This window comes from Mya arenaria, chromosome 3 (genome assembly GCF_026914265.1).
Source record: "Mya arenaria isolate MELC-2E11 chromosome 3, ASM2691426v1".
Taxonomy (NCBI): Eukaryota; Metazoa; Mollusca; class Bivalvia; order Myida; family Myidae; genus Mya; species Mya arenaria.
The window spans coordinates 62,492,002-62,506,199 of NC_069124.1; the positions used below are offsets into that span (position 1 = coordinate 62,492,002).

General features: G+C 34.2%; 1 protein-coding gene and 1 long non-coding RNA gene across 2 annotated transcripts in view; both read left to right on the forward strand.

The window, feature by feature from the left end:
* The first annotated feature begins 6,428 nt into the window (after positions 1-6,428).
* LOC128227136 (uncharacterized) lies at positions 6,429-13,941 on the forward strand. Its single transcript, XR_008259769.1, has 3 exons — positions 6,429-6,529; positions 11,036-11,067; positions 13,877-13,941. It is a non-coding gene; the product is annotated as an uncharacterized LOC128227136 (long non-coding RNA).
* Positions 13,942-14,105: 164 nt separating this feature from the next.
* LOC128226182 (polycystic kidney disease protein 1-like 2) overlaps positions 14,106-14,198 on the forward strand; it is a 33,820-nt gene continuing 33,727 nt past the window's right edge. Inside the window, exon 1 of the mRNA XM_052936073.1 lies at positions 14,106-14,115. Within this exon, the coding sequence (XP_052792033.1) occupies positions 14,106-14,115 (10 nt within the window). The remainder of the gene's footprint in view (positions 14,116-14,198) is intronic.

Genomic DNA, 14,198 nt, shown 5'->3' on the forward strand with positions numbered 1-14,198 from the left:
ATTTAGGGACACTACGGACCAGATTTAGGGACATTACGGACCAGATTTAGGGACATTACGGACCATCTTCGAAAACTTACGGACCATGATTTAAACATTTTTTTTTTAATTATTCATTCATTATTCACGCATTAGTTTTTAATTTGTTAATAAATACATGAATATGAGTGCTCAGTATGACGTTATATCTTCCATATTAAAAATACTGTACATTGATGTTTAACATTGGAATTTCATGGGATTTTTCAGTTACATTAAAGATAATTGTCATACTGAGCACTCATATTGAAGTATTTATTAACAAATTTAAGACCAATGAGTGAATAAATTAAAAAAAAAATGTTAAAAAACATTATAAATCATGGTCCGTAAGTTTCTGAAGATGGTCCGTAATATCCCTAAATCTGGTCCGTAATGTCTGGTCCGTAATGTCCATGGTCCGTAATGTCCGTGACCCGTTTATATATATATGACACTTACAATTCTATTTTGTTGGGTTTTACTGACCCAAGTTATCAGGCAAAATGGGTTTTTTGTTCAGTGTGGAATAATCAAAGTTATAGGCTCTTAAGCCCCTTACAGTTTTGTGCTGTACAACTTTGGATTAGGAAACTCTGCAAGACCATTTTGACTGTGCAACAAGATGGGCAGGGCGATGGCCGGGCCCAGGTGAATATTGACCCATTCATTCACACGGAATGTATCCTTATGTGACCTTTCCCTAATCTCAAGAAAAATACAGTAATTATACCCCCGACAAACGAAGTTTGAAGGGGGTATATTGGAGTCACCCTGCGGTCGGTCGGTCCGTCAGTCGGTTTGTCGGTCGGTCTGTTGCAATTTACCTTGTCTGGAGCATAACTTAAAAACTACTGGATGGAATTGGATTAAACTTCATACAATGGTAGAGCATAATGAGAGGAAGTGCAGTGTACAATAACCATAACTCTATTCTTGCTTATTACTGAGTTATTGCCCTTTGTTACTCTTTTTGTCCGGAGTAGAACTTGAAAAGTATTGGATGGAATTCATTGGAACTTCATACAATGGTAAAGCACAATGTGAGGAAGTTCAGTGTTCAAGAACCATAACTCTACTTTAGCTAATTACTGGGTTATTGCCCTTTGTTTTTTTTTGCTGTCAAATTTTTTTAAAGCGTTATTTTCTTATTTTAACAATAACAATGGGATATTGTACAAAACAAAAATAACCCCATCCATAACATTTTATGTGTTTTCCTTTCTAAATATGTTTATATAAACCATTGCTTTTAAACTACTGGTATAAAATAAAGTAACTTAACTCATTTATAGATGGTCATAGGTGATCGTATATTCTGTGCTTTAGAACATCAAATATATCAGTATTAACATCTCAGTATTAGCATCCCTGATATTGTTTAAAGCCTTTTTTTCTAATTTTTAAAAACATAATCTAAAAATGAATAACTGACGATAGTCCATAAAATAAAGTTGTCATTTATAGGTTGGCTTTCCAAATAGTTGACTGCAATTTCATATCAGGGCGGCGTTCGGGGGTATTAATCACCTTCAGTGATAGCTCTAGTTTTACCAATTATAATTGGGTCCTTTTCCCAAACTGGCTTAGCAATGTTTTGACTATTTGCTTGAGTTGGATATGGGAAATAATGTCTCCATAATGATGTCATAGTAATGGATATTTCAAAGGCCTTCAACAAATCTCCAACAGTCTCTTACTCCATAAACTCAACTGCTATGGCACCCAAGGCAAGCCAACAAGTGGATTTTGTCATTTCTCTCCGAGAGATCCAAAACAGCATTCCTAGAAGGTCACTCTTCAAATTCCGTCCCAGTCTTCAAGTACCGTCCTAGTTGTGTCGAGCATCCCAGGGCTCTGTCATTACCAATTGCATGATCTTGGAATCTATTACTGTTGACCTATACTCGTCAAGTTGGGAATTTTACAAGTTACAAAATTAAAAAAAGACTAAAATATTTCAATTAATGTTAGTATGCTGGTGACCCAATTAATGTAAGACTTTGTAGACGTTTATTGGAATGAAATAATCAATAAAAGATCCATACATGTTTAAGGTATATTTTTTAAATGTCTGTGCTATTCATTTTCATTTATCAGAGGTTCAGTCATGATACAACTAACGGTATGCATAGCATCATCATTATGGTGTACCAGAATGTTCAAATGATGCTGATGTATCCATTAAATATTTGTGCTATGAATTGACATGATGATGATTTTATAATAAGCTATTTATTCTTATCTTGTTATGTAAATTAGAGTAATAAATAAATGTTCACAAAACGGGACGTATTATAGTTTCATCTGCAGGAGGCATGCAGTAATAACTTTAGAACCCTCTGTCAATAGTGTGCGATATAGAGCCATCTTGGTCATCTCTCTTTTTTCTTTTCTTTTTTGCCGGTTGTCGGTCAGATAAGTTTATTTTATGTCATCTGATATGTTAAAAATATCAACTCTCTATGAAAATCATTTATAAACATGCTGTGCTAGTAAAATAGCATGAAAGAATATACGCCTACATTGTGAATAATAGTTGTTGCATTTGATAAAAAAAATATGAGTGTGAAAACACACAATAAATTGAATATTTATTAAGAACTTTCAAAAGTTAAAAACTTGATTCACTCAATTTAAAACAATCATATATGTGTTGAACATAACATTAATTGGCTAATTGTAATTTTGATTGATGCTGTTGTTTTTTTGGCAGTAGTACTGCCTTATACATGTACATATAATTGTACGAAAGGTGACATTTACAAAACACAGTCAATACACATATATACTGAAGTGGTAAAATAATGTTAACTGCAATCTTATATTATCTGTAAGAGTTAAAGCATTGAAATAGTTATATTTTTTAAAGTTACACTTGTTTCTGATATATAAAGTCTCACCTATTTTGAATGCTGCCAAAAATTACCAAAAATATTGCAACCTTTACCAAGAAATGTCTTTGAACCATCTCAAATTGATTTGAGAGAACAAATTGTATTCTGTCTCCACTTTAACTTAACATTTAAACACTTCTTTAGTGAAGATTGAATTTTCATTTGTACCGGTATTTTCATTTTGGTAAGTCTCAGAAAATTTTGCACTTAACTTGCGAGTTAATGACAAAATTATAATTGTTGTACATATACCAAAAAAGTGGTTTGAATATAAATATGTGTTTGTTGAAGGGAGCAGTGTTGGCTCCACAAGCTGGCACCCCTACCTGACGGTGTCCGGAATGGCAAGTAGTCGGTTTGGTATGTGTCGCTATGAACAGAAGGAGAATGAAGTTAACATTACCATCAGCCTACTTAAACCTAGCTGTGCTGAAGAATACCACAATGCAGCCATTAGTCAGGTAGACTGTTTTGCATCTCAGCAAAAATATTTGTAGAGAAAAGACACAAAATGAAATACAAAGAAAACTTTCATGCTTTTGAAATAAATAAAAGGTCCAAAATCCATATTATAACAAGACCTCAAACTCTGTACTGGTGAAGTGTTGCTAAAATCATACCATGACAAGTGTTGCTGGAATTTCTTTAGTTGACTATTAATGTAAGAATTCAGACTCATTTATCCAAATGTTTACTTTTGATGACTCGGATATAGATTCTAAAATTGACTTGTAGGTTGAATGGAAGTTGTACCAGCTGTCTAAAGACAACATGGAGGTGGGTGACCGTGAAGCATTCAAGACATATAGAGGTACCGGCACATATACATGGAGGACAAACATTAATGATGTCGCACTCTATGCTGTGATTGCTGATATGTCAATCACTGGCAACTTTGGCACACAGAAAGCCACCATTACCGTAAGTGGAATTGCATATAGGAAATATTAATTACTTTGTAATCTTCTGTGCATATTTTTAACTAGGCAAATGACACAGTTTTTCCACTTTAAGCACCTTTTTGATCACCTTTAAATGGAGATGGTGCATATAAGCATCGGCATTGGCGTCACACCTTGGTTAAGGTCTTGCATGAAAGCACCTTTAAGTCATTATCTCAGTAAATACATCAATTATTGCATTGAAACTTTGGATATGTATTCCCAACTATCTATCCTACTAAATGAATGAAGTTAGATAATGCTTATTTGAAATTAATGAAAATAATTGGCCTGTATTATTTGACTTAAGGTTTTGCATGTAAGCGCACAAAGGTTAATATCTCAGCAACTATTTGATGTATTGCATTGAGACTTTATACAATGGTACTGAACAGTCCAACCTACTTAATTAACCAAGTTAGATAACTCAAGTTTGTATTTAATGCAAAAAATGGGCCTTTATTATTTGACTTAGAAATTCTGGTTAAGGTTTTGCATGTTAGGCCAAAAAAATAAATATCTTGTTTCTGGTCACGGGCCTCAAAATCCTAAGGGTCGGTAGGTAGGGATTTTTTTTTTTTTTTATATAAACCTTTGGATCGGAATGTTGAATGTATTGTCTGCAAGCATTAGCACAGTACTATAAGCTCCCTTAAATAGGATCAAATGATTAAGACTTGTTTGTTGTAAAAATATCCAAAAAAATTTATGTAATAAACAACAATATTAATCATCTAGTTCAAAATACTACGATGTAGAACCTATAAATAGCGGGGAAATACCTTTCGTTACTAAAAATAGCAACATTCTGTACTGGCCACCGAAATATGTTCGTAGCAATCTGTTACAAAAACTGGCGATATATTTCAATGTTATTGAAGTTGTACCGGTAAGTGTTGAGTTAAAAAGGATGCATGTATTATTTGTAATGTTATCTGATGCATCCTTGTCAAAATCCAATATGCGATGACTTTTTTCTCGCTTTTACTTTTAGTTTCATGTTCACCTTAGGATTCTTCCGGAAGTAAACAAAAACATTCAGTGTTCCTATTGCCAATATCCCTTTATTGTTCTTTAATAAAAATGGCAGAGCAATCAACATGTTATGTAATAGAACTTAACTGTAGATAGACCAGGATTTCTTGCATACCGGACATGTGTTTCCAGTCATGTGATCGGTGCTGGAAAAACCCATCTTACACCCCCCATGTAAGATGAGTCATGCGTAACAACCGCCACTTCTTATTTCTTGTATAGTATGGTTTATGAAAAGTATATTATGCCATTTCAATAAAGTGCAAAGTATGCAAGACTTTTAATTAAAATTGAAAAAAAATAATTGCAAAAACGCTAATTTTAGAGGAACTATTTGATGTAAATAGTGATTTAAAATTACTGTGCTTTATGACGTCAGTACACAACGTCGCACACGCTTTTTAGTGAAATGTACAAAAGTGCATTTTCTACGTCATTTTTTTCACAAATTGATAATTTTAGATATGCAAGAAAGCCTCGTTACCGGCTTACGCGCATGATTTGGACCATGTGCATGCAAAGAAGAGCCAAATAAGACGAAAATTGTTTATTTTTTTTTACGCATTTACAAACTTCCAAGATTTATCTTGAATTTTTAACTAATAGGTGAAATTAAATGAAATAACTTTTCAATTGTTGATATAGAAACATTGTTGTTCGTAGTAAAGCTATAACTGCCGAAGGTATCCATTTACATAATGGCGGAGTTATTCACGACATTAAATTTGACTGCTGTTAATTGAGTTTTTCACTTGTCACTTCAGGCGTTAATTGCTTTTGACATGTGTTTACTTTAAAGACACTTTAATTGAATAAACAAACATTCAGCACATGGTTTGCGGCCCCATTGATCTTCAGTTTCAGGACTAGCGACTCTTGCACTGAAATTCTCTCTGGTCAAAGGTGACACTTGCGAACTACGGGTCATTGACGATATCTCACGAGAGGTAGGGTCCAATGATAGCCCTGTTTAAACATCCTTGTCGGATTGCATGGTTTATTTTTCGTATCCATTACCGTTCTCCCGGGACTTGGGTCTACGAAAATCGATTTTGGGGCAAAAAAAAAAGTACGGTCTGGGGGTAAAAAGTATGGTCGGTCGGGTGACCAGAAACAAGAATTATTTTTTTTTTGCCTAAAAAAAACACATAGATTAAATTTACAGGTTAATATCTCAGCAAGTACTTGATGTATTGCATTAAGACTTGATGCAATGGCACTCATCCACCCAAACTACTTGAATAAAAAAGTTAGATAACTGTTTTTTGCAATAATGGCCCTTTATTATTGGACTATGAAATTCTGGGTAAAATTTTGCATGTAACCACATTTATGTTAATATCTCAGCAAATACATTGATCATGTATTGCATTTAATCTAAATTAACAGTTATTCATGCATATTTCGCCAAATCTTCAATCCTTACACTGAAAAGCAGCGGAATAGTCGAGCGCGCTGTCTCTATGACAGCTCTTGTTATTGTTCTTGTATTTAAGAGTAACATGTAATTTTGCAGGGTTATATAGTCGTGGACTGTGGCCTTTCAGACAGCAAGACGAGTGACGAAGATGACTGCCGTGATGTTCATACAAATTTAAAACATATTCCAGAGGGTCCCCTTAATCTACACGACTTAAGGTAAGCATGTTAGAAAAGTATATATATTTAAGTTAACAAGGTTTTCACAAAATTAGAATAAGGTACATCAATGTTCAGGCAGGCCAGCAGGTTGGATCAAACTCACCTATGGCATTACGTTTGGGCTTCCTAGGTTCATAGGCAAGGTCACTGTTACTAAAATTTAAAAAAAAAGAGTTGGTATTGAATAACTGTAGAGCTTACATATAAAGTAACTGGAGTCTAAAGTAACTGGAGTCTTTCATGGAAAATTCCTTTAAATGTCACAAGCTTTTTTAAACACTAATTGTTTATATCATATAATTATACGCTACATTGTATTCAATATATTATTTATTCAAATTCATACAAATTAAACAAGGGCATTCTAATTTATATATGAGAAAACTTTCACAGTTGCAAAGCACTATTTTCAAGGATCATACGATAAAACTGTGGTTGTTCCAACAGACAGTCGTTCTAAAACTGGCAGGCAGTTGAGGTCGAAGCATAGTCCCGACCATTAGTTCTTCTTTTTTACATATAAAATATACTGATGCTGGATCCAAACCTAAATAAGTCGTGGAGTCGAGCACCATTGCCAGTCCTAAATACACAAATCATGCACCACACTGTATGATTACTTTGAGGTCATGAGTTCACACATGTTCCAGAAAGCATGTTCCAAAATAAACACTCAATTGTCAATTGGCAGGTGTTAACATTATTGCAAGTGGTAAAAATTGCAATAACAGATGAAAGGGAATTTAAAAAGGTGCCAAAAAACGATTATCACTGTTTATGCATGACCGCTTATACTTGATTAGAGCATTTTAGAAGATAATGCTGATAAGTTAATCATGAGAATTTAATCATATTCTCATGTTGTTTGTTTAGAAAATGAGTTTTTTTTTGTAAACATAAACTTTACTATATAAACTTTACTATTTATTCATTTATTGGTTTTTCTTTTGTATTTTCGCATTTAGTAAAAGACAGATTTTTTTTTTCCTTAATGCCTCCCTAATGTACTACACCGTGACAGGCCCTGCACCGTATCTTAGCAGAAGCAGAAGCTGAAGATTTTGTACAAATGGGCAATTTCACAATGCAATACATAATCAGTGCTGAAGTAAACTGACAATTTCAGACTTTGAAAATTAATTGTAAGACATTTCATCATAACAGACTAAAATGTAAACTTGGGTTGTTCAAAACATCACATCATGCGAGGCTTTAGCTCGGTCATCAGCGTCCTTGAGCTACTGCAGTTTTACTTTATTACGTTTTGAGTAGGAACCAATTTATTTGTAGATTACTGCTTCAGTTCTTACAAGTTTAATAAAAATGACTAGAATTATATTGATAGGACAGGAACAAGGAAATAGCCTTTCGAAAAAATTGACAGCGACTTAATTACCGTTATGTAACACTATGCAATGCTGCATATATTGTTCACCCAAGGTGGTGAAACGTTGGAATGATAAAAGAAATGAACATGGTTGTCAATATGCAAACATAGCATGGGGTGAGGTGAAACTTAGATTAAAAAGATAACGTCCACAGTAAGGAAAAATTTCTGCATAAGAAAAATCTGCAAAACACATGTGGTTGGTTAGTGTAGAAATACAGAAAATATCCACTCAACAAGCCAAAGACATACTAGAGTCATTTCTTAATAAGATATCACTGTTGAACAGAAATTACAGAATCCTAAATGAGCCTTCTCGCTTGTCTATGGCTGGTTCATGCGTTTTTGGATAGAGCCCTGCAGGCAAGAAACAATGATGTACTATAATATATTTTCTAGGGTTGCAAACGAATGGAAAAATTGATATTTGAATATTCAGTAATTCTTTTGATCAGATATTCGATTATCAAATATCTTTTAGAAGTTGTAGTTAACTACTATTATTCGCAATAGTTATAACCTGCGCCTTAGTACCCTTCTTTGTCATAGTCTGTACATGCAACGGATCCTGATTCTTCTCTAAATTAGCCTCTGAGATTCCCCATCCGAACAAAAGGCAATACATTTTGAACAAACAAAACACAAAATCAATTTTTTTATTTGTTAACAATGCAAAATCAGACCAGCGATGATCATAAGTTCCCAGTTTAATGATGTTAGATAATGGAATGGTTTTCTGTAGGATGAGCAGCCTCATTCTAGGATTGACCTTTATTAATATAACTATGGAAAAACCAACTCGGGAACTAGTAAAATAATAAAAAGACAACAATTGGGGATTTTGGCTCCTCTATTGTACAACATTACAGGAAATATATCCTAAAATGCTATACCATACAGTTACATTTCAAAGCATGAACAATAAATTGAAACACAGAAAATAGTTTGTGACACGTACATGTAAGTAGCACATCGCACTTAAATCATCGCAGCAATTTGAAATTTATTGCACAACTAAATTGGAAGTCAAAACAACAATTTGAAGTAAAGGCCGATTCCCTTAAAATTCACCGAAAAAAATTGAAACTAGTTTGATGTCACTTGTCTAATAGCCAGTTTTTGTCAAATACTCTGACTGTTTATAGTACCCGACCATTTGCCCTTATTGACATATGAGGCGTGTATAGTGCATTGTCATCACATTCACACATGGCATTAGGGGCCAATTCTTGTAAAAACAAAATAAACAAATTTGATACACAACAACATAGATGTATGCAAAATATTTATTTTTTATTTAGCAAAAAAAATAACCATCGAATATTCGAATGCCGATTTTGATACCAAATGTTCGATCAAATATTCAAATATCCATTTGCATCGCTAATATTTTCATTAGACTGGTCGGACAGTCCTGAAATCTTATGGCCCGCACTAGGTCATGGTTGGTCGGTGGGGGAATAAGATAAACCCATAAAAATGTACCAGAAAATTGGAAAAATAGCTTTCTAAAGCTAGTGCTAGTGCTTCAAGGGGTAGAGGGTAGTAAAAACAGATCCGGGCAGCTAGTGACTGATATCATTAATACAGTGTTTATGTAAACTGTTCGGGAAGCTACTTCTCTCCAGAATTCAAACGAACATGGTGCACAGTCCAAAATGTCCATCTACCCAACAGCAAGGTTTCCAAACAGAGCTCAGTTGTATAACTACATGTACCTCGTTCAACCTCTAAGAGATGAATTTACCATCAAATCAAAAGTGCAAGCAATACCTGCCTTGAGTGCTTGGACCAGAAAGCTGCCTTTGACTCTGTTTGGGACATTGGACACTCTTCTTCAAGTTAGCAAAATTGGGATATACTGGAAAATTTCTTAGACTTTTAATGTACTCGTATAAGGATCTGAAATGTGTGATTAGACTGTTAGTACTTAAATCAGAGCAGATGTATACACAATCTTTGTTCTTTCAGGCAAGGAGGTATTCTGTCAACTTTTTTGTTTGTTTTACATTGACCAACTCCTCGTAATGGAAGTATGGTTGTCAGTCAAGGGAGGTAATCCATCAGTTGGGGATGATATCTCACTAGTATCAATATTTCCCTTTAATCTACTACTCCTGAATATATTGTCTGTTCATATTGCTGGAGTTGGAAAATGGAAGTTAATGTCAAAAAATCAAACACTAGTGTCTTTACAAAACAGCAAAAGGCACCACTCTTAGGGATGCTTTTAATGCACCAGTCAATTAAATCCATGGCCCACCCAGGTCCAGGGATTAGCGGGGACTTTGACTTTTGGTCCAACCAAGCCCGGGTTAAATCCCTGCCCTGCGGGGAAGACCTGATAGTAAAATCCCCTCCAAATGCCCCCGCACCCCAGGGACTCTAGATAAGGATCATTCTCCGCTAAATTAATAAAACCACCGCAGTCACCCGGCACTGCAGGGTCACCTGGAAAGTAAAAACACGGCCCATTTCCCCGGCCATCCGCTGTATACCCCCGGACCTTGGGGGCCGTTGTAACAATTGACTGGTGCATTTGTTACATGTACATTGTGCAATTAAACGAAGTAATCTGCCTTGGCAAAAGACTGTACATGTACTTTAATATTAGAACTATATTGCTTTAAGATATATATTATTTGCATTGAAGAAAGACTGCAAAAGGCAAGAATGCATTTTATTTAATGGGTGCTCAGGGATTCGTCCTGATGGCATTTACCCACTTATCTCTTTTGATCTATATAAGAAAATTGTCAAACCAATAGCACTCTATACAGCTGTGTACTGTGGTGTTACATGTCTACCACAACTCAATCAGGTTTCAACACTTTATTGTAAAAAAATTCCATTCAAATTGATTTTAAAGCGCCACTTAAAAACCTATTTTTACAAGTTTAAAAAGAGTGAGTGGAACACATGTATGCTTTGTGACAACAGTTTTCAATATTTAAGGGTGTTTTACCAAAATATCTGTCCATGTATAGTATATGTGTGTATAGTATATGTGTGTTCCCACAGTGGATTCAGATGAATAATGAACACTAGCTATTGAAAGACATTTGTTGCCTTTTACTACTGTACAATACAGACATGTAGTTTCATTGCTGTTGTAGCTATTGTGATGCGACATCTTGGTCCAATAAAGGTATAAATTGTTTTCTTCACTGAAAAATGTTTGTGCATGCTGTTTGAAGTTCATTTCATTTTTAGCATGACTATGCAAGAATAAGGAGGCTATATTGCTTGCGTCTGCATCGGCACCTGCGTCTGGTTTAACTCCAATACCTCCATTCAATTAACTTAATACTTCACACTGTTCTACAGGACCATCATTCAATGATGTTACATAACTCCATACTTTCCATATTATCTTAAATAATAAAAAATAAAATTATGGCACTGATTGATTAAGGAACTTAAAGTTTTGAGGTTTTGTCAGGTTTAAGTTTTTGGGCAAAAAGGGATTTATAATTATAATTTCTATACCCTTTATCCAATCTACTTCACACTCAACACAATTATTGACGTCCATATAACAATTAGGTTACATAACACCATTTCGTTTAAAATACAAATTATGGCCTCTGATTGACTTAGAAACTTAATTAGGTTAAAGATTTAGAGCACATTGTGCCCGATTAAAGTTTAAGGGCAAGTTTCACTTGTTACTTCCATAACATTCATTCAATTAATGTTAAATACTAGAAGTTAAAGTTTTTGGGAAAAATTAGGGTTTTAAATCAGATGTCAATTGCTATTCATTCAATGACCACATAGGTCAAGGTCACTGTTACTAAAAATAGCATGGATGGCAACGAGTACCCGAGTACTCGATCGATCGTCCGAGTACTCGAGTACCAAATCACTACTCGAGTACTCTGAAAAAAAATCTATAAAAATCACCAAATACAAAATTTACAGACGAAGTATCAGATCTGGTTAGTTGCCAAGAGGACATTTTAATCACCGCTGTGTACACAATTGAGCCTAATAAATTAATTGACAGGTGTTGTGAGAGTTGCAAACTGTCAACAAAGGGCCCCTATTTCCAATTCGCACTGATGTCAATTAGCGAAGTTTTGATAGTACTTTCACCTACACAATTCTATTGTTTACCAATTAGAGACCTTTCACCAAACAATGGACGCTAACGAGCGAAAGAGTAGCGACCGTTACGAGCATTGATTTCTTAATGGGAGTATTTTAACTTTTTTGCAATGATTATCACAATTGATTGGTTGATATCTTTAATCAAGAATTATGAATATCAATGAGGTAAACAACAATAATACAGAACAAAGTATTTTGTTCATTATTTTTATGTATGCTTTTAATTTTCATCATTGTAATTCTGATTGATGTTCATTATAAACTCGATTGTCTAGACGCTCGAATAAAATCCGGGTTAAACTTTCCAGCTATATTGTAGGTAATTTGCAGTGCACACTTATATATAAAATCATTAAAAAGACAAAATTAAAAGCCTGAAATAACATTTTTTTTCCTTTTATTTATTTTTCTGTTAAAGTACATAAGGTAAGTCTAATTCAAAGATGAAAATGACCAATTATACGACAATGCTCAATATACGTCATGAACAATACATGTATACACGATCTTGTCTTTCCCGAAAACAAATCCATTTTTTCCGAGTAATCGAGTACCCGAGTACTCGATCGAAAGATTACGTCCGAGTACTCGAGTACCAATTTTACTACTCGTTGCCATCCCTAAAAAATAGAAATAAAATCATTTGAAACTGAATGAAGGTTGAAGTTTTTCTGTTAATCATTAACAACTTTAACCTAATGGTTCACAATGATTAGGTGGCATATTGTGCACAAGACTCAGATCTGTACCTCAACGGTCAAGGTCAAGCTAAGAGGTCAAAGGTTGAAATGATTATGAAATGATGTATCTTTACCATGCAATAACTAAATGCTTATTGTTCAACTCATCCAGTTTATAATTGTTAAAGTTTAAAAATTGAAAAAGCCTTGTGTTAAGTAAGGCTGCAAAGTTAACAGATTTTTGTTAACTTGTAACGGGACATTAAAAACAAAACGAATCTGTTCATCAAAGTAAATAAATACTGCCTTTCTGCGCATATACAGCACAGTAGATACAGTACTTGTTTCATTCATTCTTTGTAAAAGTTGTACGAATGAATAAGGGTCTGCTAGTATTCTAGTCTGCATGTATTAATAGTCAGTATCCAAATTGAAATTTCTGTTAACCTGTACATCATAATCTTTGCGCAAATTAATCCAATATTTTCTTTTGATTTCCCGATAGTTCATTCATATTTACGCCATAAACACACCTTTTGCTCAAGGGGATTTATATTAAACAATAAAAATATATTTATTTCTTAATTTGTGTTAAGTATTTAACTTAAGGAACAAAGCAAAAGATTGTAAATTAGCATGATATCAGACGAAATTATTAATGAATTTTTATATTAACAAATACTTAGATTTCTTGTTTAAGAGATTTGGCGTGCTTCAAATGTGTCTCCTTGATTTACAACATTTTACTTTCACTGAAGTTGCACTTAGTACCTTTGTATGACCATCTTTTTCAAATTTAGTGAAATGTTGCCACACTTCAGACCAATTGCCTGACAAATCAACACTCTAACTACACATGTCATTAAGAATATTTTCGCACGCTTTTAATCATGTGACTGTTTCGCTTAAATGCTCTGCATATTTGTTAACATAGATCTACGGCTGAAAAACGACACGAGGATGTTTACACGTGTGAACATGGGAGCCATTGTGTACTTAACCTTAACCTTAACATTAACTTTAACCTTGGTCATAACTCAAAACCAATCATGATGATAAATGAAGCTTGGTTTACATGTTGCCATAGACAACACACATAAAATAGAAAGGCCCATACATCTGACTTCAATAATTGTTCCACTAAAAAGTACATTTCATCTTCAGATGCTTGCTTTCGATCACCGCTAAAGAAGGCCGCTAGTGTACAATATTTTGTACAGGACCGTGGTGAGTATATCCTCAGTTTTTCTTAAGCTAATGTTTAAATTAATGGCCTTGTTAAAACATAAACGGTTTAGACTTGGCAAAATTCATTCAAACAGTTGAGCTAGCTGTCCTTTGACAGGTTTTGTTCAATCTTGTTCAGAAAGATAAATGAGTTGAGTTAAGAATAATGGACATTGGTTAAAAAGTAAGTCTCTTTTCTTAGTGGCCTTTGCCTCTTGATCAAAGAACTTTGACTGAAGATCTTGCGATGAAACCCTGT